Consider the following 26,407-nt stretch of genomic DNA (forward strand, 5'->3'; position numbering starts at 1 on the left):
TATTTCATAAGAAAATATTTCATTGTGTGACTGTTTTAGTGTGCATGCCTCATACACTAGGCTCAGTGGACAGGAGGAAAATGAAATGAACTATAGTTATTAAGTTACCTTTGAATATTATAATATTGCCAACTTTGGTTACATTATAGCACAGTGATCCTATCAATTCTAAATGATATATATAATTCTGTACATCGTAGCCAATTATACACACAGGGAGGCGCCAGAGCCCAGGTATGTATGGGCAAGGATTATTCCAGACGTTAGGGAAAAGAAAAAAAAGTTATTATAGCATATCAACATAATACAATGTGTTACAGTGTGATTGTATTTCAGCTATTAAACATGATTTACAAATCAAATGGAACGTTATTTTCAACCAAGTGGTCATGCCTTCAGAGGAAGGAACTAAAATCCACATTTTACTTTCACTTTCACAGCCTCGGTAGGCAAGGTTATGAACCACATCGTGTTTTAGCATATCTCATTTGAACTTACTTTTATTTACTATAGAAATAAACGAACGAACTAACAAAGATGTCCAAACTTAAGCTTATCAGATTGTGTTTCTGGTTTTATCTGGTGCGAACGGTGGTCTCCAAAGGTAAGTTGAACCAACTGGCGGTAGCGTTTGGCCTACCTAATATTTGTTAGGCTATTTGTTTGCTATTGTGTGCTAGTTGTATAGCCTAGCATACAACATCACATACTAAACGTGCATTATGAACACCGCGCTGCAGCCGCCGAGTGGGATTCATATCAAAGAAAATAAGGAACACGGCAATCTGAAATCATAAACGACATTATGGAGTTATGGCCTAAACACACTCTTCCTATTGAATAATGGTTTTAAAAGACGTCTGTGTGGGTAACGTTACGGACCGCACCCTTAATATCCCGTTTAGCTACACAGAGCCAACTTCAGGAAGTGATCAGATGTTGAATCCTGGCCTAACCAAGGCTAAAACCTACAGACGGGTCTGCGTGAACATGGCAGGCCCTGCGTTATGGGCGAGCCTTAGGGGGGGCCATCCAAATAAAATATTGACATATTGCTAATTTATTTGACTGAGACGCACTCCGACAGTAAGACCCATCGATCTCAGATAAAGAACCCGAGCAAGCGAAACAATGCTCCTCTGTCTCTGTATGTGTAGACAATGTATCTGATTCTGTCTGGACCAAAAGAATATGGCATGTTATACTATTTCTGTCCAGACCACATCAGATCCAGAGGCCAGATAAAGGAGGCTGGCTTCCCCTAAAGTATTTGGGATGCCAAGGCAGCAGCTACTCTTCCTGGGGTCCAAACACATTAAGGCACTTACTTACATTACACACAAAACAAAGATAAAACAGTACATCATATGACATTATTACACCACTACACATCTACAATACAAAATGTATAATACCACCATACAACAATATTACAATGTACATCTGTGTAGAGTGTGTGTGCTAACATTTGTGTGTGTATGTGTGTGTCTACCTGTGTGTGTGTCTCTTCACGGTACCTGCTGTTCCATAAGGTGGATTTTTATCTGGTTTTTATAATCTGATGAATGGGCTATTTAGGCCTACTGGTTACATACAGTGCATTCAGAAAGTATTCAGACCTCTTTTTACACATTTTGTTACGTTACAGATTTATTCTTAAATGGGTTAAATAGAAAATGTTCCTCATCACAATACCCCATAATGACAAACTGAAAACAGGTCTTTAGAAATATTTCCCAAATGATTACAAATAAAAAAAACAGAAATACACATTTTACAGGGATTGGATTAAATGCAGAAGATACATTTCAGTAGAATACATTCAGTTGTACAACTGACTAGGTATCCCCCTTTCCCTTTACATGGGGTATTGATCAAAATCAAAAGGGCAAACAATTCACACAATGTAACAATGTGCAAGAATTGTCCGGAGACTGCGGACTTATTAAGGACAGATTTTGGTGAGAGTGAACCCTCTCGCTTAGCATCTTCCTCCCTGCTGAAACTAGCAAGTGAAACAACGCCCCTCTCTGTCTTACTATATGTGGCCCATGTATATGATACTGTCTGGCCAGAAAAAGTATGACATGTCATACTCCCTTTGTCCAGACAGCATCAGATACATGATCTACACATACAGAGACAGAGGGGCGCTGTTTCGCTCGCTCTGATGCATTATCTAAGATTGATGATTCTTTCTGTTGGCGTGCGTCTCGGTCAAATAAATGATCAATATTTCAATATTTTATTTGGAGGAGGAGGCAAGGAGGTACAGTAGGGTGGGCAGGCCCCCATAACGCCTTCCCTCCTTTATGCACAAATGTTGATATAATAACCATCACATCGAAGTAAATTTGGAGTCATGTGATAATATGTTGTGTGGTCCTCCCACTATGACTTGGGAAGGTGCTGTATGCAGTTTATTAGACTACAGATGAAATAAATGATGATGAACTTCACAGGGTGGTGAAAGTGCAAGGTTATGAGTTTGAAGCTCCTTTCCAATAAATATTGACATTGTTATTTTGGTGACATGACGATCGATGCTTTGCGGCCATTTGACAAATAAAATAATAATTGCGCTCATCCATAATAATGTCATAATGTAGATAGTTTACCACCACTGTAGCTATTGGCTAGAGCGGATGTGCCAAGACCTGATTGGGCACATTTACTATGTAACAGTCTATAATACAGTCTATATAACGCACCAGTCTATTTAACGCAGCAGTCTACTCTATATAACACAACAGACCACAGTCTATACAGCGCAACAGTCTATATAGCGCACAACAGTCTATATAATATAGTCTATATAACACACAGCAGTCTATACAACGCACAACAGTCTATATAATACAGTCTATATAAAACAAGTCTATATTGCGCAACAGTCTATATAACGCACAACAGTCTATATAATGCAGCAGGCTATATAATGCAGCAGGCTATATAACACTGCTGTCTATATAACAGACAAATGTCTATATAACATAGCAGTCTATAAATCACAGCAGCCTGTAACAGAAATTTGTATTCTGCAGCACTAATTCCAAAAGGTTTTAGGACACTGTAAAGTCCATGGAGAATAAGAGTACCTCCTCCCAGCTGCCCACTGCACTGAGACTAGGAGACACTGTCACCACTGATAAATCCACGATAATTGAGAATTTCAATAAGCATTTCTCAACGGCTGGCCATGCTTTCCACCTGGCTACCCCAACCCCGGTCAACAGCTCTGCACCCCCCGCAGCCAACTCTTTTCTCTGTATATATCAGTGATGTTGCTCTTGCTGCGGGCGATTCTTTGATCCACCTCTACGCAGACGACACCATTCTGTATACCTCTGGCCCTTCTTTGGACACTGTAAACAAACCTCCAAACGAGCTTCAAATCCATACAACACTTCTTCCGTGGCCTCCAACTGCTCTTAAATGCAAGTAAAACTAAATGCATGCTCTTCAACCGATTGCTGCCCGCACCCGCCCGCCCGACTAGCATCACTACTCTGGAGGGTTCTGACTTAGAATATGTGGACAACTATAAATACCTAGGTGTCTGGCTAGACGGTAAACTCTCCTTCCAGACTCACATTAAGCATCTCCAATCCAAAGTTAAATCTGGAATCGGCTTCCTATTTCGCAATAAAGCCTCCTTCACTCATGCTGCCAAACATACCCTCGTAAAACTGACTATCCTACCGATCCTTCACTTTGGCGATGTAATTTACAAAATAGCCTCCAATACTCTACTCAGCAAATTGGATGCAGTCTATCACAGTGCCATCCGTTTTGTCACCACAGCCCCATATACTACCCACCACTGCGACCTGTATGCTCTCGTTGACTGGTCCTCGCTACATATTCATTGCCAAACACATTGGCTCCAGGTCATCTATAAGTCTTTGCTAGGTAAGGCTCCACCTTATCTCAGCTCACTGGTCACCATAGCAGCACCCACCCGTTGCACGCACTCCAGCAGGTATATTTCACTGGTCATCCCCAAAGCCAACACCTACTTTGGCCGCCTCTCCTTCCAGTTCTCTGTTGCCTATGACTGGAACGAATTGCAAAAACTACTGAAGTTGGAGACTTATATCTCCCTCACTAACTTTAAGTGTCAGCTGTTAGAGCAGCTTATACTGATCGCTGCAGCTGTACACAGCCCATCTGTAAATAGCCCATCCAACCAACTACCTACCTCATCCCCATATTTGTTTTTGTTTTTCTGCTCTTTTGCACACCAGTATTTCTACTTGCACATCCTCATCTGCACATCTATCACTCCAGTGTAAATTTCTCAATTGTAATTAATTTGCCACCATTGGCCTATTTATTGCCTTACCTCCATACTTCATTTGCACACACTGTATAGACTTTTCTATTGTGTTATTGACTGTATGTTTGTTTATACAATGTGTATATGTGTAAAATCAATGTTGTTGATTTTTTTCGCACTGCTTTGCTATATCTTGGCCAGGTCGAAGTTGTAAATGAGAACTTGTTTTCAACTGGCCTACCTGGTTAAATAAATAACAAATATAACGCACAGCAGTCTATATAACACAACAGACTGCAATCTTTATACCGCAACAGTCAGTATAACGCACCACAGTCTGTATAACGCACAACAGTCTGTATAACGCACAACAGTCTGTATAACGCACAACCGTCTGTATAACGCACAACCGTCTGTATAACGCACAACCGTCTGTATAACGCACAACCGTCTGTAAAACGCACAACAGTCTGTATAACGCACAACCGTCTGTATAACGCACAACCGTCTGTATAACGCACAACCGTCTGTATAACGCACAACAGTCTGTATAACGCACAACCGTCTGTATAACGCACAACCGTCTGTATAACGCACAACCGTCTGTATAACGCACAACCGTCTGTAAAACGCACAACCGTCTGTATAACGCACATCAGTCTATATACCGCAACAGTCTGTATAACGCACAACCGTCTGTTTAACGCACAACAGCCTGTATAACGCACAACCGTCTGTATAACGCACAACCGTCTGTATAACGCACAACCGTCTGTATAACGCACAACAGTCTATATAACGCACAACAGTCTATATAACACAACAGTCTATATAACGTAGCAGTTTGTGACAAACCATCAGTATAGTTGAAAATGCTTTGGAACCCATTTAAACTTGTATTTTTCATTTGGTACATGGGAATTTATCTGCAAAAGTTATTTTTATGTAAAGTGAAAGGGAATGTGGATACCTAGTCAGTTGTACAACTGAATGTATTCAACTGAAATGTGTCTTCCTCATTTAACCCAACCCCTCTGAATCAGAGAGGTGTGGAGGGCTATGTACACTACCTCGTAACTCAGACTTTTATCATCAAAAAGTCAGTCTGATGGAAACATATCTCTGAGGGGAAATGTAAATATTGTTTTATGCAGATTTTAGAATAATAGCATGAAAATCTGTCGCAAACTGAATGGAAACCTAGCTAGTGATGTGATAGTGGACAGGGTGTAGACAAAGACTTTAATCTGTAGTGTAGTCTAGATACATTTCTGCTCCGGTGGTGGTGGTGGTGGGGGGGGACGACATACTAGTCACGGTGTTCAGACTACATAGACCAGATACACCCAGCAAGCAGAATTCTAGATATAAACAGTAAAGGTTAATAATAATGTCAGTTCAATGCCAATAGGGTTAGGACTACATATTTATACCCTCACCATAATGTGTTACCCTGGATACATTGATACTCTTATACATGTATGAAATGTCTGCTTTTCCAGATCATAAAATGGGAGGTGAGCTCGTGTTGACGCCGGACAAGTCCACAGTGTCTGACCCCATCACAAGCATCCTATGGAAGCATGGGAAGGACAAGGTGGCAGAGTGGGACAAGGATTTTGGTGGTCTGGACATCTATGGTGCCTTCAAAGAGCGTACAACCCTGGACCAGACTACTGGAGAGCTGAGAATCAGTGGATTGAAGAAAACAGATAGTGGGGTTTATTCTGTGGAGTTTAACAGCAAACAGCTTGACCAGACATATAACATATATGTTATCAGTGAGTGTTTCTGTGTGCGTGTGTTTGTGCTTGTGTGGTTGTGTAGAAACTGCAGGTTATGTATTGCAGTGCCTCACAAGCATTTTCCTAATTGATTCCTGTTTCTTTCCTCTTTACAGAGGCAGTCCCCAAACCCACAATCACTTCTTCCTGTAACCCAGTCTATATAACACAACAGTCTATATAACACAACAGTCTATATAACACAACAGTCTATATAACACAACAGTCTATATAACACAACAGTCTATATAACACAACAGTCTAGCACAACAGACAAGTCTATATAACACAACAGTCTATATAACACAACAGTCTATATAACAACAGTCTATATAACACAACTGTCTATAAAACAGCAGTCCATAACACAACAGTCTATATAACGCAACAGTCTATTTAACACAACAGATAAGTCTATATAACACAACAGACAACAGTCTATATAACACAACAGTCTATAACACAACAGACAACAGCCTATATAGCACAGCAGTCTATATAACGCAACAGTCGTGTTGCAGCCGTGTAGAAACGGCAGGTTATGTATTGCAGTGCCTCACAAGCTTTTTCCCAAATGATTCCTGTTTCTTTCCTCTATTTACAGAGGCAGTCCCCAAACCCACAATCACTTCTTCCTGTAACCCAGACAAAACCTCCTGCACTCTGACCTGTGAGGGCGACACCACTGATGCTGAACCAGTCATCTACAGCTGGAAAGTGGGAGAGAGGGCGTCCAATGTCTCAGACAAACAGCTAAGTGTCTCTAAATCAACCAATGGTATCAAGTACACCTGCAAGCTGAGTAATGCTGTTAGTTCAAATGTCAGTGAGCCAGTTGGAGAGGTGTTTGGTTCAGGTGAGTGGACACTCATAAGTGTGTTACAGTCTAATGTATTGATATGTTAGTAACACTGCTAGTGTTGTAGGTCATTTTGAGTGTGGCAAAATGTTGAGTTCCTGATCAACTCCTGTCAAAAGTATCAATACAAAATGTGTTTTCATTTCAGAGCATTCCAGTATCGGTGCTGTTGTTGCTTCGGTTGTCGTTACCATTGTAGTGTTTGCTGTCTTAACAGGTAAGAACAGCACATCTATAGTAACAGATCACTGTACATGTACATAGTTGTGAATCAGAGATTGACATAACAGCACCAACAGCAGTGAGCTGTGCCCTCTGAAGGGGATACCTTTTCTACCTGTTATTACAGGACTGTTCAGGCTACTGTTACAGTCAAGACAAGGGGTTAGATGCACCACCTGCTGTAGGGAACAGTCTTCATAATGTGTCACAGGGAGGCACCAATTTGGACCCCGCACAGTTTGGATTAGTCTAACCTGAATGAATCATTTAAAGGAATTGTAATTACTTTGTGTTAACCTAAACATATGAAGACATAGCCACAGTCAACATACTATACAACTGTTGTTACAAACAAACTACAAACATGACTTTAAAGAAAAGGCTCACAGTGCCTCTCTGAAGACGATATGGGTGATGAAACCACGGAAAGCCATTTATTTCCAATGGAAGAGAAGCAACGTGTGTGATGGACAGTTGGTAGCATGGACGAGGGTTGTGAACAGGGCGGAACCAAAGTTGGGGAAAGCTGAACTTTATGGAAATACTTCCCACCATCGCGGCGCACTTGAAGTACATCACAAATCAATAAAACAATGTTAGAAAACTGCTAATAATAAGTCATGGGTAGAATCTGAATTATTTACTCCTTGCATCCCCTCTCCTCGCTTCCTTCTCAAAACCTATTGGAGGAGAAGGTCAGAGGGGAGGGACCTCTGTCTTTCTCATCCAGTGGGTTTTGAGAAGTAGGAGAGAGGATGCAAGGAGTATGCCATTGATATTCTCCCTTAGTCGCACAAGTATGCTACATGTTCGATACCATATCGACCATCCACTATAACTGTAATATGTGACGGTGCATAAGGCCTATCTGCAGGTCCATAACATGATGATTCATTTTAGCTGTGTGTGTGTGTGTTTGGCTTTACCATAAGAATTGTGGTGTTTCCCTGGTTGGGTAGGTTACACGTAATCAGTCACCCCTAATCCTGGGGGTTTCCATTGGGTATAGCGGGGTCTAGCAGTCACTCAAGAACAATCATTTAAAGTAGACTAAAAAGTAGACTAAAATCATTGGCTCGGAGAGCAGCTGCCAGCATGGTACCTTTTGTTTCACTTTTAGAAAGTAGAGAGTGAAAGTTTGTTTTGCCAGTCAGCAGTTTAGGCTGGTCACCGATTGCTTTGAATTTGATGTCAGGATTTGAACTCGGCCTTGTAAACCTTGTAATCTGATAGCCAGGGAATTGGGAGGTGGTGGAGTCCTCCTTTTTGGTGACCATTCAAAAGCTATTTTATAGCTATTAAAATAGGTTGTGATAGCTGTAGCCTACTTGCTATCTTCATTCATTTGGCCCAGGAGGCTAGTGCCATTTTGGTTTCATGTATTGTTATAAAAATAAACACAACTGAACAACTTCCCCAAAATAAATGTCCTGTTTGTTTTATATAAGCTAGGCTACTTATGGTTTTTAGTCTGTTCGTGTTCTCTTCTCCTTTGTCGTCGAAGACACTATCATGAGTTCCCACCAACATTGTCTTGTGCTCTTCCCACTTTCTACAAAGTTGGTGGGAGGTCATTACAGATCTACACTGTATGCTCCGTTCCACAAGGGTGGCTATAGTCTAGGGGGTCGGCAACCTTTTTCATCTGGAGTGCCAATTTACAGTTATTCCTACCATTTCTAAAGTTCTGTGTGTCAGTTATGATTTTCATATGCATATTGTAGGCTACCTAACCATGCCCAAAAAATGTCTAACTGCCCACAAACTAAATCATGATATAGCTGTCGACTAGACAGAGGCGCTGTCCATTCAGCACCATGCCACGGAGCTCCACTATGCCTACCTGTACCGAGGAGCTGTCCATTCAGCACCATGCCACGGAGCTCCACTATGCCTACCTGTACCGAGGAGCTGTCCATTCAGCACCATGCCACGGAGCTCCACTATGCCTACCTGTCCTGAGGCAGTGCTGAGTCACGGACGCAGCCTTAGGTTCCTTTAAAAAAGCATGTGTAGATTTTGTGATTTTCGAAATTCGTTTATTTTTTTTTTGTCTTCATGCGTCCTTGTCGATTGTAGGCCTTAGTATGTCATTTGATGTATGGCTTTTATTTCAATGCATGTGCAGTATTTATCTAGCATAGTTTAAATTCGTCGTCGGCTGTTTTATGCACTGGTTACTTTCACATTGAAGTCGGCCTGGTGCAGGTACTGTACGCATGTTGTTTATTGGTGCTCTCAGAAATGATGTCTCCTTATTGCAGCTTAAGCATGTAAATGTGGGTGAAGTCACACTCAACAGCTGACAGAATGGTTAATACACAGACTTGTACTTTAAGAGGGGTTATTTCTCACCCTGTTAAACATGACACATAAACTACTGAACCATGGATCAACATGGAAAATAAAATGTGTATATTTGTACTCCTCAGGATTTTTGGTGTGGAAGAAAACGACAGGTAGGATGATTCTCTGTCTCTTCCTGTCTCAATTATTCATACTCACTACTTCACAGAACATTTAGATTCCAGTGAAAACAAAGAACCATTTGAATGAAAATATTATTGTCTTACATTTTTGAGTTTCTATTTCATCTCAGAATATCCCCAAGACACCTGGATCGACTTTTTGAGAAAGTATTTTGGTGGAATTTATGGTAGAATTTGTGGTAAGTGTTACTTACCTTAACTTGACTCTGATCCATATGCAACCTGCTGACAGGGTCCCCAAAGTAATACAAACACAACATTATTCATGTACTGTACTATATTCACAACCTTCCATGCACTACACACATGCTTCCTCACAGCACAAGACAGTAGAGTGTTGTATTTGTCCCATTCCAGAAAACTTTTAATCTATGTGTGTGTGAGAGAGAGAGTCCACAGCAGTAATCCCACAACCCAGAATATTTCCATGTTTTCTCTTATGCAAATTTAAAGGGCAAATACCTCCTAAATTCAAGGAACATATTCTACTCTGTTTACAGTAAACAATGTTGATGGATGGTGTAACTTTACAGGGGATGCAGGCAACAATCAGAATACTGTTGCCCTGGATACAGTTTACAGCGTTGTAGGAGAGAAGTCTTCTAGAGATTACTCCATGAATCAGAATAATAACAATCAGCCCACTAACACAGGTAGTAACACTAACACCCCTTTTACATGGTACTTCTATAGGGACATTTTGACCATGCAGATATGTGGAGATGTTGTCAGAAATGTGTTTCTCATATTATTTGTGGTGACATTTATTTGAAGAACATGTTTTAGTGACGTCTACATACAGTATGAGAAGGTGATTACTAATGTGAGTTTAAAGTTAGCAGTGTGTGGAATAGCATATATTGAATGTGAATGATGCAGTCGGAATCTGCAAGGAAAATGTTTAATGTAAATGATGTACTTGTGATGAGTATTTGAAATAACCTGCTTGGTTTTAGTTTATCTTTACATCTGTGCATTTTTGCACTGTCAAAATGTCACCCATAGAGGTAACACTGTGGATAAAGATTGTCACTGTCATCCCTTGCTAGTTTGTACTGTTGAAAAGCCTATTATTTCGCAATCTTCTGCTCTGTTTGATTTACTCCATGGTTGTCATTCAGGACGCTTTCAGTTCTGACAACTGTTTCCATGTTGTTTTGTTTGATATGATTGTTGCTGGTTTAGAGATGTATCAGAACGTCTCGAATCCTTTGCAGGTTTTGTGTCTTTTAGAGTTTACAGTATTTATCTACTGCAGGGGTAGGTAACCCTGGTCCTGGAGGGCCGCAGGCACTTCATGTTTTTGATTTAACTGACCTAGAAGACCAGGTGTGTTGAATCTATGCAATCACTGATCTGTCTGGTCTGACAAATTCCTGCAGTTCCTACTTTACTGACATTATTGTCCCCATGGGGAAATGTTGTTGCAGTGTCATCTACATGTTTAAAGTATCTTGGGTCCAAAATGATTGTGTGCCTTGCGGAGGGCCCTGACCTTAAGGATCTCATCCAGGACTGTCTGTGTGACTCCAAGTACCTTGCTTGTTGTGGTGATAATCCTTCTCAGCATATTTCTCTGGCTGACAGTGGCATTGCCAAACCAACAAACAATACATTGTCAGTATATAGTAAAGTCAACATGAAAAGATCCCAGCTTTTTGAGAAAGTACAGTCTCTGTTGATTATTTTTGTATATCAGGTCTGTACATTTACTCCACTGAAGCTTATTGTCCAAGAGGACACCATGATATTTGTATTCCTCTACAATCTCTATATTCTGACCTCTGAAAGATGTTGCAGAGGTTGGTGTTAATACGCTTCCTGAAGTCTATGAACATCTCTTTGGTCTTGTTGGTATTGAGGACCAAGTGTAATTCATCACACTACTCTACAAAGGACCGGGCCATGTTGTTCCTCGTCATCATGCAACAGGCTGATCAAGGCAGTGTCATCCGATAACTTATTGAGGTGTCTGTCAGGATGGTAACTAGTACAACTATTAGTGTACAGGAGTGGGGACAAAACACATCCCTGAGGAGATCCTCTGTTGATGGTGCGTATGTCCCACATGTGGGGACCTACTTTGATCCGCTGTGACCTCTGGCTCAGGAAATCCAACAGCCACAAAAGCAGCCCCCCATCTTAGGAGAATTCCCGAATGCGTCTCTGTGACAGAATGTAAGGCTGGATTGTGTTGAAAACAGAAGAAGAGTCAACAAATAAAACTCCGACAGGGGATTTGGCCCCCTCTAGATGTCTATAGACCATGTTAAGGAGACTACACCCTCTAGATGTCTATATACTTATGTTGAGAAGATTAAGAATGGCGTCATCAACTCCTCTGCTGGGCTGATAGGCAAACTGAAATGGGTCGAGGAGCTTCTCGGTGGCGCGGAGAATGACTTTTCACAATTTTCTCAAATCATTTCATTACTAAGGATGTCAAGGCGACATTGCGGTAGTCATTCAGCACAGAGGGATTAGATGTGTTGCTGGTCGACCGAGGATTGAAAAATGAAAAAAACACCAGCCAATTGTTCAGCCCAGTGCTTTAACACATGCCCAGTTATTTTGTCTGGGCTTTAGTGGGAGTTACATCCAGGAACAACTTCACAACATCAGCCTGTTTAACAACAACCCTCTCAAACATTCGTAATGATGCTTCCATTTGTTTTAGCTCCAACACAAGGTCGTCAGATTCAAATCTTGAGAAGAAAACATCCAGTTCATTAGCCATGTTCTGGCCCTCATGTCTCCCAAGCTCAACATTGGTTTTCCCCTGTCTATGTGGAGGGCACTTGCCATGGATTTAATCCCTTGCCAGGCCACCCTTGAGTTTTCTGAGGAGAGGGTCCTCTCCACCTTTCCTTTATGCGTCCTTGTCCACCAGTATCTGTCTTTTGATCTCATGTTGTACGTCTCTTAAAGCCTGTCTATTACCCTCCTCATAAACTGCCTTCTTCCCATTAAGTAGTGATTTTAGATGTTTTGATACGCAAGGCTTATTGTTAGGGAAGATTTTTCACAAGTGACTCAACACAGAAGTTCACATAGTCTGAAACGACACCTGTGAGTTCATCAAGATCAGAGCTGCTGTCCTCGTACCTCCCACATAGTACAGTCAAAACACCCTTGGAGACGAGTGACACTATTGTCGTTCCAGATGTGGACAGTTTTAACTGTAGGTTTCTCCCTCAGTAGGTTGGACGGAGGTAGACATGATTGTGGTCTGATGTCCCCAGGGGAGGTCTGGTGGTGGCAGAGAAAGCATTTATTGTCCCAGAGCACAAATCAAGAGTCTTATTTTTTCTAGTGTGACATTTCACATACTGGTGGTACGTGAACAGGACCTAGTGCAAAGTACAGTTGTTAAAATCCCCTAAAATAAATGTGGGTGCGTCGGGGGAGATGGATTCCAGTTTCTGTGACAGATTATGAATAATCTCTGATGCTTTTGTTACATTAGCTTGTGGTTGAATGTACACAATGGTAACAAACAATTGGGGGAACTCACAGGGCAGATAGTAGGGTCACAGTGACACAGAAGCAGTTCAATGTCGGGGGTACGGAGTCTGGTCCCTGACAAGCAGGCAGACTCCCTCACCGTGATGTTTCCCTGTGACGGTCAGATCACGGTCCGCTCTGACCAGTGTGAAGCCACTTCCCTGTCTGGTACTCTGTCATCCAAACAAGTCTCAGTAAACGCCAACAAACAGGCCTCCCGGTATTCGTGTTGGAAGCGCAGAGTCGTTGACAGCTCATCCTCTTTCCCCTCAGTGACTGGGCATTGATCAGCAAGGTGGTGGGTAAGAGAGGTGGTGTCTGATTCCCCCGAGTTTTCCACATTTGCGTTTGGGTTTGTAATCCTCTCTCAAACAATCAGGGATTAGATGGGCCATTTGGATATCCATCGTGTTTGAGTTGCATTGTAGTAGGAACTTTTTGCAGATTCCGCTGCCAGCAGCGCTTTCATAATTTGGTCCGTTTGTAGCGGGTATGTACACGATCAACAAGATCAGTCCCAACACATCACCACTGTAAAACCATCGTTGACAGATGGTTTACAAACCAAGTGTACAAATTAAAAACATAAAAGAACGCCACACCAAATGTCACACACACTCCTCATTAAGTATGTAGAATGATATAGCTGTCTACGAGACAGAGGTGCTGTCCATTCAGCACCATGGAGCTCAACTATGCCTACCTGTACCAAGGAGCTGTCCATTCAGCACCATGGAGCTCAACTATGCCTACCCGTACCGGTTTGGTTGTTTCAGTTAAAGTCAGGGATGGAAACAACCAAACCACAGGCAAGTCCTCCAGCTAATTTAAGACGTCATGAAGCAGAAGTTGCATAGATGCTCATCTGCATATCTCAGAATATCACAAGAACATACATTGATTGCTATTTTATTTTAATTCTTTTAATTACTTTAAATATGAAGTCGCTGTTTAAGTCAATGACACTTGATGGTAAGACGGTGTCATTCGACTGGAATTCTGCCACTTAGCATCCTTTTCATTGTCATCCAGAAGTGAACACAACAAATACTAATGTGATCTGTGTATGAGAATGCTAAACTCAACTTCTCTCCTCTTCAAGTCTTCTTCTCAGCTAAAGGCACCGATGGAGTCCAGCCAGAACAAGGCAAGTAATCCAGTTAATTTAAGACTGTATAAAGCAGAAGTAACTTCTTTAAGTAGCATTTGGTGCCGTAGGAGAGAGGCTGTAGTTGATGTTTTCCCTCTGTGTGATTCTGCAGAGGTTACTTTTCCTCTAATGCCATCACCAGAAATCAGTTTGAACTCAATTAGGGACCTTTACTCACGTGTGTGTGTGTGTGTGTGTGTGTGTGTGTGTGTGTGTGTGTGTGTGTGCGCGTGCGTGCGTGTGTGCGCGTGTGTGTGTGTCCAAAACAGGGAAAAGCAATGCCGATAAAGCTGAAAAGGGGCAGGGGAATGAAGGTATGTATGAAACTTAAGTGGACAGTTTACCTGGTAACAGAGTGCTCTGGCGGTTACAATACACTCAAGACATATTTGTCCCACATGAGTTGATTCCTGTAACTTACTGATTCTTAAAAGCTAAATATACTGAAAAAATATATACATGCAACGATTTTACTGAGTTTCATATAAGGAAATCATTCAATTAAATTCAATAGGCCCTTATCTATGCAATTCACATGACTGGGGAGGGGCGCAGCCATGGGTGGGCATGGGAGGGCATAGGCATGCCCACCCACTGGGGAGCCAGACCCAGCCAATCAGAATGAATTTTTCTATACAAAAAGGCTTTATTACAGACACAAATCAAGTTTAACCTCTCTCGGGTACGTGGGACGGTAGCGTCCCACCTGGCCAACATCAGTGAAATTGCAGAGCGCGTAATTCAAAAATACTCAATTCAAATATTTAACATTCTTCAAAATATATGTTATACATGAAAATAAAGCTTTAACTTCTTGTTAATCCAGCCGCTGTGTCAGATTTCAAAAATGCTTTACGGCGAAAGCATACCATGCGATTATCTGAGGACAGCGCCCAGCACACAAAACATTACATACAGTTACCAGCCAAGTAGATTAGTCAGAAATAGCAATAAAATGTATAACTTTACCTTTGATGATCTTCATATGGTTTCACTCACAAGACTCCCAGTTACACAATAAATGTTTGTTTTGTTCAATAAAGTCCCTCTTTATATCCAAAAACCTCAGTTTTGTTGGCATGTTTTGTTCAGTAAGCCAATGGCTCAAAGGCAGTCACAACAGGCAGACAAAAAAAAACATGTCAAACAATGTTTATAATCAATCCTCAGGTTGTTTTTAGTCATAATAATCAATCATATTTCAACCGGACAATAGCTTCGTCAATATAAAAGAAAAACCAGAAAGGCACGCTCTCAGTCGTGCGCAGTAAACAAGTCTGGGGACTTCCCAGTGTCCACTCACTCAGAGTGGTCTTACTCCCTAGTTTTTCAGAATACAAGCCTAAAACATTTTCTAAAGACTGTTGACATCTAGTGGAAGCCATAGGAAGTTTAATTAGAGTCCTACGTAATGGGATACTGTATAGGCATTCAATATTAAACTACAAACATTAAAAATCCCACTTCCTGGATGGATTTTTCTCAGGTTTTCGCCTGCCATATCAGTTCTGTTATACTCACAGGCATTATTTTAACAGTTTTGGAAACGTTAGTGTTTTCTATCCAAATCCACCAATTATATGTATATCCTAGCTTCTGGGCCTGAGTAAAAGGCAGTTTACTTTGGGCACGCTTTTCATCCGGATGTGAAAATAGTGCCCCCTACCCTAGTGAGGTTAATCAGCTGTCTAAGTGGCTGGTCTCAGGCAATCCCGCATGTGAAGAAGCCAGATGTGGAAGTCATGGGCTGGCATGGTTACACAGTCTGCGGTATTGAAGCCGGTTGGACGTACTGCCAAATTCTCTGAAACAACGTTGCAGGCGACTTTTGGCAGAGACATTAACATTCAATTCTCTGGCAACAGCTCAGTTGGACATTCCTGCAGTCAGCATGCCAATTGCAAGCTCCCTCAAAACTGCACATTTTAGAGTGGCCTTTTATTGTCCACAGCACAAGGTGCACTTTTGTAATGATCATGCTGTTTAATCAGCTTCTTGATATGCCACACCTTTCAGGTGGATGGATTGCAGTGTATTTGTAAAGTATTCAGACCCCATGACTTTTTCCACCATTCTTATGTTACAGCCTTATTCTAAAATGGTTTAAATTCATTTTTTTCTCATCAATCTACACACAATACCCCATAATGACAAAACGAGAACAGGTTTATTGATTTTTTTGGAAAATGTATAAAAAATAAAAATACCTTTTATTTATATAAGTATTCAGAACCTTTGTTATGAGACTCAAAATTGAGCTCAGGTGCATCTCTGTTTTCATGGATCATCCTTGAAATGTTTCTACAACTTGATTGGTGTCCACCTGTAGACAATTAAATTGATTGGACATGATTTGGAAAGGCAAACACCTGTGTATATAAAACCAAAACCAAGCCATGAGGTCAAAGGAATTGCCCGTAGAGTCCCGAGACAGGATTGTGTCAAGGCACAGATGTGGGGAAGGGTACCAAAACATTTCTGCAGCATTGAAGGTCCCCAAGAACACAGTGGCCTCCATCTTTCTTAAATTGAAAAAAATTGGAACCAGCAAGACTCTTCCTAGAGCTGGACGCCCGGCCAAACTGAGCAATCAGGGGAGAAGGGCCTTGGTCAGGGAGGTGACCAAGAACCCGACTCTCCCAGAGTTCCTCTGTGGAGATGGGAGATGCTTATAGAAGGACAACCATCTCTGCAGCACTCCACCAATCAGGCCTTTATGGTAGAGTGGCCAGACAGAAGCCATTCCTCAGTAAAAGGCACATGACAGCCCACTTGAAGTTTGGCAAAAGGCACCTGATGGACTCTGGTCTGATGAAACCAAGATTGAACTCTTTGGCCTGAATGCCAAGCATCACGTCTGGAGGAAACCTGGCACCACCCCTACGGTGAAGAATGGTGGCAGCATCGTGCTTTGGGGATGTTTTTCAGCGGCAGGGACTGGGAGACTAGTCAGGATCGGGGGAAAGAAGAACGGAGCAAAGTACAGAGAAATCCTTGATGAAAACCTGCTCCAGAGCGCTCAGAACGGGGCAGACGTTCACTTTCCAACAGGACAGCGACCCTAATCACACAGCCAAGTCAACGCAGGAGTGGTTTCGGGACAAGTCTCTGAATGTCCTTGAGTAGCCCACTCAGAGCCCGGACTTGAACCCGATTGAACATCTCTGGAGAGTCCTGAAAATAGCTGCGCAGCGATGCTCCCCATACAACCTGACCGAGCTTGAGAGGATCTGCAGAGAGAAATGGGAGACACTCCCCAAATACAAGTGTGCCAAGCTTGTAGCGTCATACCCAAGAGGACACGAGGCTTTAATCGCAGCCAAATGTGTTTCAACAAAGTATTGAGTAAAGGGTGTGAATACTAATGTAATGTTATATTTACATTTTTGATGTTTTAGTACATTTCGAAAAATTTTAACAAACCTGTTTTTGCTTTGTCATTATGGGGTATTGTCTGTAGATTGATGAGGGGGGGAAAACGATTGATTCCAATTTAGAATAAGGCTAATGTAACAAAATGCTGAAAAAGTCAAGGGGTCTGAATACTTTCCAAATGCACTGTATCCTGGCAAAGGAGAAATGTTCACTAAAAGGGATGTAAACAAATTTGTGCATGTTTTTTTGTACATATTGAACATTTCTGGAATCTTTTATTTCAGCTCTTGAAACATGGGACCAACACTTTACATGTTACGTTTATATTTTTATTCAGTATATCTTAAAGGCTATTTATACAGATTGTATGAGACAACATCCCTCCCTGTGGCTGTATGATAAGGGTAATGTGTAATGTATGTATTATGTTGAGTGTGTAATGTACAGTGTCTATTTTGTATACAGCAGAACTGTGTGTCTAAGACCATTTTCCCCTTGGGACATTAAAGTTCATCCTCTTCCTATACGCTGTATCTATAATTATATGACTATTTTAGGTTGACTATAATTTCATTACACAATTTCTGATACATCTCATGCCTTACGTTTATCTTCCTGCATCAGTAAAATCAGGAAGTGCATCATCTATGCCTCTACCGCCATTCAATCCAATTAGACTGGTTTTGGATTTCTCCCTGAACAAGATGTTTGCTATTTTTGCCCCATTCTGGAACTTTGAGGGACTATGACATAGCCCCTCTAGTGGTTTAATAGAATCTATATTGATATAATAGTGGACAGGGTGTCCCCAAAGACTTTAATCTGTGGTGTAGTCTAGATACATTTCTGCTCCGGTGGGGGGGTACTAGTCACAGTGTTCAGACTACATAGACCAGATAAACCCAGCATGCAGAATTCTATGCATAAACAGTAAAGGTTGATAATAATGTCAGTTCAATGCCAATAGGGTTAGGACTACATATTTATACCCTCACCTTAATGTGTTACCCTGGATACATTGATACTCTGATACATGTATGACATGTCTGCTTTTCCAGATCTTAAAGTGGGAGGTGAGCTCGTGTTGACGCCGGACAAGTCCACAGTGCCTGACTCCATCACAAGCATCCTATGGAAGCATGGGAAGAACAAGGTGGCAGAGTGGGACAAGGATTTTGGTGGTCTGGAGATCTATGGTGTCTTCAAAGAGCGTACAACCCTGGACCAGACTACTGGAGAGCTGAGAATCAGTGGATTGATGAAAACAGACAGTGGAGTTTATTCTGTGGAGTTTAACAGCAAACTGCTTGACCAGACATATAAAATATCTGTTATCAGTAAGTGTTTCTGTGCGTGTGCATATATCTGTGTGTATGTACCCATGTGTGTGCGTTGCCATGTAGAAACAGCAGATTATGCAATGCCTCACAGGCATTTGTTGGGGTTCAGTACACATTATACTGTGTATTATAAGTATTGCAGTTTTTCTTTCAAGTTATCTGATTAGAGAAAGTTTGAACTTCTGTTCTCCTTAGCAGCAGGTCAAACAGTCCTAAATATGAGTCAAAGCCTGAGGGTAAGAAGACAGTGGCATTCACCTGGATTTCACTGAGCCTCCTTTTCATTGTCATCCAGAAGTGAACACAACACATACTAATATGGTCTGTGTATGAGAATGCTAAACTCTCTTCTCTTCCCCTCACTTATGTTTGTACAGTCTTAAATTAACTGGATGACTTGCCTTTTTCTGGCTGGACTACATCATCACTGCCTTTAACTTCTTTAAAGATGTACTACACAGAAATCACTCCATTTCCTTGTTGATAAAATTCTAGTAGTTTGCCTAATTTCAGTTTATGTGAAAAAAAAACAAGCTGCCATTGTGTAGAGAATCATTTTACCATCTAAACCTCTGAAAAATATATTTTCCATAACCAAAAATATTGTATATTCATATTTTTGAAGCTGGTGTACAAAACCAAAATGGGAAGCATAGAACTATCACACATAGAACATATCTACCACTTAGACTTGCTTGCAATGGGAGTAAAAGATCTATAACTCACATTTCTATGTGGATTTGGTTGGATCGCCCAAAAAGTTACATATGGTTGCTTTAAGCAGTGTTTGATGCAGTAGGAGAGAGGCTGTAGTTGATGTTTTCCTTTTATTTGATTCTGCAGAGGTTACGGTTCCACTAATGGCCATCTCCAGAAATCGGTTTTAATTAAATTAGGGACCTGTGTGTGTGTGTGTGTGTGTGTGTGTGTGTGTGTGTGTGTGTGTGTGTGTGTGTGTGTGTGTGTGTGTGTGTGTGTGTGTGTGTGTGTGTGTGTGTGTGTGTGTGTGTGTGTGTGTGTGTGTGTGTGTGTGCATAAAAAGGTTGGATGGAAACCTGGTTACAGATTGAGGTGAAAGTGGTGTTACACTGGAATTCTACCATCAAATATGTTGAGGATTGTTAGAACGAGTCGGGTTTAAAAAACATATTGTGGTGAGAGGGCTTGTCCTGTCTAAGAAAACACTGTCTGGGAAACACTGGTGGTTCAGTAGAGAGGCTGTCGTACATGTTTTACCTTCTCTGTGTGTTTCCTCAGGGGGCGATGATGAGACTACAACGAATGGCAGCGCTGCACCAGGGGGCGACCTTGACGCCGCTGAAAAAGGAGAGACAAATGGAGGTGTGTATGAGAAAGGGACGGTTCACCTCAAGTCCCTCTGTATGCGTCAGGATAAATGTACAGACCTCAGTCTCGAATAGATGAGAAAGACTGGCATCATCTTAAACTGTCACAAAACAAATCAAATTTTATTTGTCACATACACATGGTTAGCAGATGTTAGTGCGAGTGTAGCGAAATGCTTGTGCTTCTAGTTCCGACAATGCAGTAATAACCAACAAGTAATCTAGCTAACAATTCCAAAACTACTACCTTATAGACACAAGTGTAAGGGGATAAAGAATATGTACATAAGATATATGAATGAGTGATGGTACAGAGCGGCATAGGCAAGATACAGTAGATGGTATTGAGTGCAGTATATACATATGAGATGAGTATGTAAACAAAGTGGCATAGTTAAAGTGGCTAGTGATACATGTATTACATAAGGATGCAGTAGATGATATAGAGTACAGTATATACGTATACATATGAGATGAATAATGTAGGGTATGTAAACATTATATTAGGTAGCATTGTTTAAAGTGGCTAGTGATATATTTTACATCATTTCCCATCAATTCCCATTATTAAAGTGGCTGGAGTTGAGTCAGTGTGTTGGCAGCAGCCACTCAATGTTAGTGGTGGCTGTTTAACAGTCTGATGGCCTTGAGATGGAAGCTGTTTTTCAGTCTGTCGGTCCCAGCTTTGATGCACCTGTACTGACCTCGCCTTCTGGATGATAACGGGGTGAACAGGCAGTGGCTTGGGTGGTTGTTGTCCTTGATGATCTTTATGGCCTTCCTGTGACATCGGGTGGTGTAGGTGTCCTGGAGGGCAGGTAGTTTGCCCCCGGTGATGCGTTGTGCAGACCTCACTACCCTCTGGAGAGCCTTACGGTTGTGGGCGGAGCAGTTGCCGTACCAGGCGGTGATACAGCCCGACAGGATGCTCTCGATTGTGCATCTGTAGAAGTTTGTGAGTGCTTTTGGTGACAAGCCGAATTTCTTCAGCCTCCTGAGGTTGAAGAGGCGCTGCTGCGCCTTCTTCACGATGCTGTCTGTGTGGGTGGACCAATTCAGTTTGTCTGTGATGTGTACGCCGAGGAACTTAAAACTTACTACCCTCTCCACTACTGTTCCATCGATGTGGATAGGGGGGTGTTCCCTCTGCTGTTTCCTGAAGTCCATGCCGTCTGGGCCTGCAGCCTTGCGAGGGTTGACACGTTTAAATGTTTTCCTCACGTCGGCTGCAGTGAAGGAGAGTCCACATGTTTTGGCTGCGGGCCGTGTCAGTGGCACTGTATTGTCCTCAAAGCGGGCAAAAAAGTTATCTAGTCTGCCTGGGAGCAAGACATCCTGGTCCGTGACGGGGCTGGTTTTCTTTTTGTAATCCGTGATTGACTGTAGACCCTGCCACATACCTCTTGTGTCTGAGCCGTTGAATTGAGATTCTACTTTGTCTCTATACTGACGCTTAGCTTGTTTGATTGCCTTGCGGAGGGAATAGTTACACTGTTTGTATTCGGTCATGTTTCCAGTCACCTTGCCCTGATTAAAAGCAGTGGTTTGCGCTTTCAGTTTCACGCGAATGCTGCCATCAATCCACGGTTTCTGGTTTGGGAATGTTTTAATCGTTGCTATGGGAACGACATCTTCAACGCACGTTCTAATGAACTCGCACACCAAATCAGCGTATTCGTCAATGTTGTCGTCTGACGCAATACGGAACATATCCCAGTCCACGTGATGGAAGCAGTCTTGGAGTGTGGAATCAGATTGGTCGGACCAGCGTTGAACAGACCTCAGCGCGGGAGCTTCTTGTTTTAGTTTAGTCACAAACGGTGATAACAGAGAAGGAATCAGTGCCATTGTTATTACAGCATTCTTGAATCACATTAATTCTGAATGGTTCCATTTCTCTAGTTGAGTTCTCCTATTGTGTTTTCTTGCAGAGGGGTCCATGCTGCTGAAAGAAGACACGGTGAAGTACGACAATAGAAAGGGGGAATCAGAAGGGAATTCAGCATTGTAGGACGGACGGTAAGTTGGAGTATGATAACAATGTAGACTGTTTTCACTTCATTTCCCTTTATTGTGCAATACTTCTGGTCAACTCACTATAAGTAGACTGTTAGTCTGTTACCAACTCTTATTCCTAATGATTTATTCCTAGCTGACATCTCTCTAGCCAGGGAACTGTGGACCAGAGGCACCGTCTCATCTTGACCACCAGCACTGGACGACATGGGTGCCCCTCTGAGGTTGCGTTTTTTGTGGATTTACCTTTTTTGGGAAAGATCTGAATTTAATCCTTATTGAGAATCATGGATTTAAAGGAACTGAATCTCTTTTTGACTTTGACTTCTTGACTATTTTTTAATTTTTTAATTTTTTTTATTTCACCTTTATTTAACCATGTAGGCTAGATGAGAACAAGTTCTCATTTACAACTGCAACCTGGCCAAGATAAAGCAAAGCAGTGCGACACAAACAACAACAGTCACACATGGAATAAACAAACATACAGTCAAAAATACAATAGAAAAAGTATATATACAGGCAATAAATAGACCATAGTGGCGAAATAATTACAATATAATTACAATATAGCAATTAAATACTGGAGTGATAGATGTGCAGAAGATGAGTGTGCAAAGAGAGAAACTGGGGTGCAAAGAAGCAAAAATAAATAACATTATGGAGATGAGGTAGTTGGATGGGCTATTTACAGGTGCAGTGATCTGTGAGCTGCTCTGACCGCTGGTGCTTAGCTAGTGAGGGAGATATGAGTCTCCAGCTTCAGTGATTTTTGCAGTTCGTTCCAGTCATTGGCAGCAGAGAACTGGAAGGAAAGGTGGCCTGAAGGAGGAATCGGCTTTTTAGGGTGACCAGTGAAATATACCTGCTGGAGCGCGTGCTACGGGTGGGTGCTGCTATGGTGGCCAGTGAGCTGAGATAAGGCGGAGCTTTACCTAGCAAAGACTTATAGATGACCTGGAGCCAGTGTGTTTGGCTACGAATATGAAGCGAGGGCCAGCCAACGAGAGCATACAGTTCGCAGTGGTGGGTAGTATATGGGGCTGTGGTGACAAAACGGATGGCACTGTGATAGACTGATTCCAATTTGCTGAGTAGAGTATTGGAGGCTATTTTGTAAATGACATCGGAGGTTTATATAGTCAGTTTTACGAGGGTATGTTTGGCAGCATGAGTGAAGGATGCTTTGTTGCGAACTAGGAAGCCGATTCCAGATTTAACTTTGGATTGGAGATACTTAATATGAGTCTGGAAGGAGAGTTTGCAGTCTAACCAGACACCTAGGTATTTGTAGTTGTCCACATATTCTAAGTCAGAATCGTCCAGAATAGTGATGCTGGACGGGCGGGCAGGTGCGGGCAGCGATCGGTTGAAGAGCATGCATTTAGTTTTACTTGTATTTAAGAGCAGTTGGAGACCACAGAAGGAGAGTTGTATGGCATTGAAGCTCATCTGGAGGGTTGTTAACACAGTGTCCAAAGAAGGGCCAGAAGTATACAGAATAGTGTTATGAACCGGCTCAAAGCCCGTAACAAAAGGGAGACAACGTGGAGATAAGGAGTAACAAAACATATATTTACTAAATAAACTAAACTATGTACAATACACACTGGTGTGTGTAATCAGTAGTGTAAGTGAGTGTTTTGCATAAATGTGATAATGCAGGGTGTTGAAAGATGCCAAAGCAAACCAACCAAAAAGCCACCAAGAAACACAACAAAATCTATAAAGGGGTCTGCATGGAGAGAGTCTCTTCCATGAATGGGGAATTGGTGTATTTATTCTATGACACAGCGGGGCCCAGGTGTTTCCCATGTAGCTGACGACCCTCCCAACTCCGCCCACCGGCATCCTAATAAGGAAACAAGAACAAAGAGAATACGGCTTTCTAATCTCTGGGGATCTCAGACGATATGAAAGAGAGGTTGAACAGGCTAGTAATAGGGGTTGCAACCCTATTTTAGAAAATCTCATTTTAGAAAGAGAGGGTCCAGATTGTCTAGCCCGGCTGATTTGTAGGGGTCCAGACTTTGCAGCTTTTTCAGAACATCAGCTATCTGGATTTGGGTGAAGGAGAAATGGGGAGGCTTGCACAAGTTTCTGTGAGGGGTGCAGGGCTGTTGACCGGGGTAGGGGTAGCCTGGTGGAAAACATAGCCAGCCGTGAAAAATGCTTATTGAAGTTCTCACTTATCGCCGATTTATCGGTGGTGACAGTGTTTCCTAGCCTCAGTGCAGTGGGCAGCTGGGAGGAGGTGCTCTTATTCTCCATGGACTTTTACAGTGTCCCAGAACTTTTTGGAGTTTGTGCTACAGGATGCAAATTTCTGTTTGAAAAAGCTAGCCTTTGCTTTCCTAACTGCCTGTGTATATTGGTTCCTAACTTCCCTGAAAAGCTGCATATCACGGGGGATATTCGATGCTAATGCAGAATGCCACAGGATGTTTTTGTGCTGGTCAAGGGCAGTCAGGTCTGGAGTGAACCAAGGGTTATATCTGTTCATAGTTCTACATTTTTTTGAATGGGGCATGCTTATTTAAGATGGTGAGGAAAGGACTTTTAAAGAATAACCAGGCATCCTCTACTGACGGAATGAGATCAATATCCTTCCAGGATACCCGGGCCAGGATGATTAGAAAGGCCTGCTCACTGAAGTGTTTTAGAGAGCGTTTGACAGTGATGCGGGGTGGTCGTTCGACCGCAGACAATGGGGTATTGTGTTCAGACTGATGAGGGGGGAAAAACTATTGAATCCATTTTAGAATAAGACTAATGTAACAAAATGTTGAAAAAGTCAAGGGGTCTGAATACTTTCCAAATGCACTGTATCCTGGCAAATGAGAAATGTTCACTAACAGGGATGTAAACAAATTTGTGCAGAAATGTTTAGAGAAAAAAGCATTTTTGCATATGGAACATTTCTGGGATCTTTTATTTCAGCTCATGAAACATGGGGCCAACACTTTACATGTTACGTTTATATTTTTTATTTTTATCCAGTAAATCTTAATGACTATGTGTACAGTACATACAATTTGTATAAAACCCATATGGGTGTGAGACAACATCCCTCCCCGTGGCTGTATGAGAAGTGTATGATAAGGCTTATGTGTAATGTATGTATTATGTTGAGTGTGTAATGTACAGTGTCTATTTTGTATACAACAGAACTGTGTGTCTAAGACCATTTTCCCCAAGACATTAAAGTTCATCCTCTTCCTATACGCTGTATCTATAATTATATGACTATTTTAGGTTGACTATAATTTCATTACACAATTTCTGATACATCTCATGCCTTACGTTTATCTTCCTGCATCAGTAAAATCAGGAACTGCATCATCTATGCCTCTACCGCCATCCAATCCAATTAGACTGGTTTTGGATTTCTCCCTGAACAAGATTTTTGCTATTTTTGCCCCATTCTGGAACTTTGAGGGACTATGACATAGCCCCTCTAGTGGTTTAATAGGATCTATATTGATATAATAGTGGACAGGGTGTCCCCAAAGACTTTAATCTGTGGTGTAGTCTAGATACATTTCTGCTCCGGTGGTGGTGGTGGGGTGGGGTGGGGGGGATACTAGTCAAAGTGGCCAGACTACATAGACCTGATACACATCAGCAAACAGAATTTTAGATATAAACAGTAAAGGTTGATAATAATGTCAGTTCAATGCCAATAGGGTTAGGACTACATATTTATACCCTCACCATAATGTGTTACCCTGGACACATTGATACTCTGATACATGTATGAAATGTCTGCTTTTCAGATGATCTTTATCATGAAATCAAATCAAATTTTATATACACATACACATGGTTTGCTGATGTTAATGCGAGTGTAGCGAAATGCTTGTGCTTCTAGTTCTGACAATACAGTAATATCTAACAAGTAATCTTAACAAATTCCCAACAACTACCTTATACACACAAATGTAAAGGGATGAATAAGAATATGTACATGTAAATATATGGATGAGTGATGGCCGTGCGGCATAGGCAAGATGCAGTAGATGGTATAGAATACAGTATATAGA

At 41.7% G+C, this 26,407-nt stretch overlaps 1 protein-coding gene across 7 annotated transcripts in view; it reads left to right on the forward strand.

Moving 5' to 3' along the window:
• The first annotated feature begins 414 nt into the window (after positions 1 to 414).
• LOC118372392 (uncharacterized) overlaps positions 415 to 26,407 on the forward strand; it is a 76,765-nt gene continuing 50,772 nt past the window's right edge. For 2 of the 7 annotated variants that reach the window (XR_008135711.1, XM_035758254.2), the window contains exons 1-9: positions 415 to 604; positions 5,782 to 6,060; positions 6,668 to 6,919; positions 7,071 to 7,139; positions 9,577 to 9,603; positions 9,744 to 9,812; positions 10,167 to 10,286; positions 14,240 to 14,284; positions 14,557 to 14,601. Coding sequence is in view for 6 of the 7 variants with exons in the window: in XM_035758254.2 (XP_035614147.2) it covers positions 538 to 604; positions 5,782 to 6,060; positions 6,668 to 6,919; positions 7,071 to 7,139; positions 9,577 to 9,603; positions 9,744 to 9,812; positions 10,167 to 10,286; positions 14,240 to 14,284; positions 14,557 to 14,601 (973 nt within the window). In the remaining variant the exon portion in view is untranslated. Of the gene's footprint in view, positions 605 to 5,781; positions 6,061 to 6,667; positions 6,920 to 7,070; positions 7,140 to 9,576; positions 9,604 to 9,743; positions 9,813 to 10,166; positions 10,287 to 14,239; positions 14,285 to 14,556; positions 14,602 to 18,720; positions 18,816 to 26,407 lie in introns of all 7 variants that reach the window. The other 5 variants (XM_052517683.1, XM_052517684.1, XM_035758256.2 and 2 more) reach the window with 5 other exon arrangements.

This window comes from Oncorhynchus keta, unplaced genomic scaffold (assembly GCF_023373465.1).
Source record: "Oncorhynchus keta strain PuntledgeMale-10-30-2019 unplaced genomic scaffold, Oket_V2 Un_scaffold_938_pilon_pilon, whole genome shotgun sequence".
In the NCBI taxonomy this organism is placed as follows: Eukaryota; Metazoa; Chordata; class Actinopteri; order Salmoniformes; family Salmonidae; genus Oncorhynchus; species Oncorhynchus keta.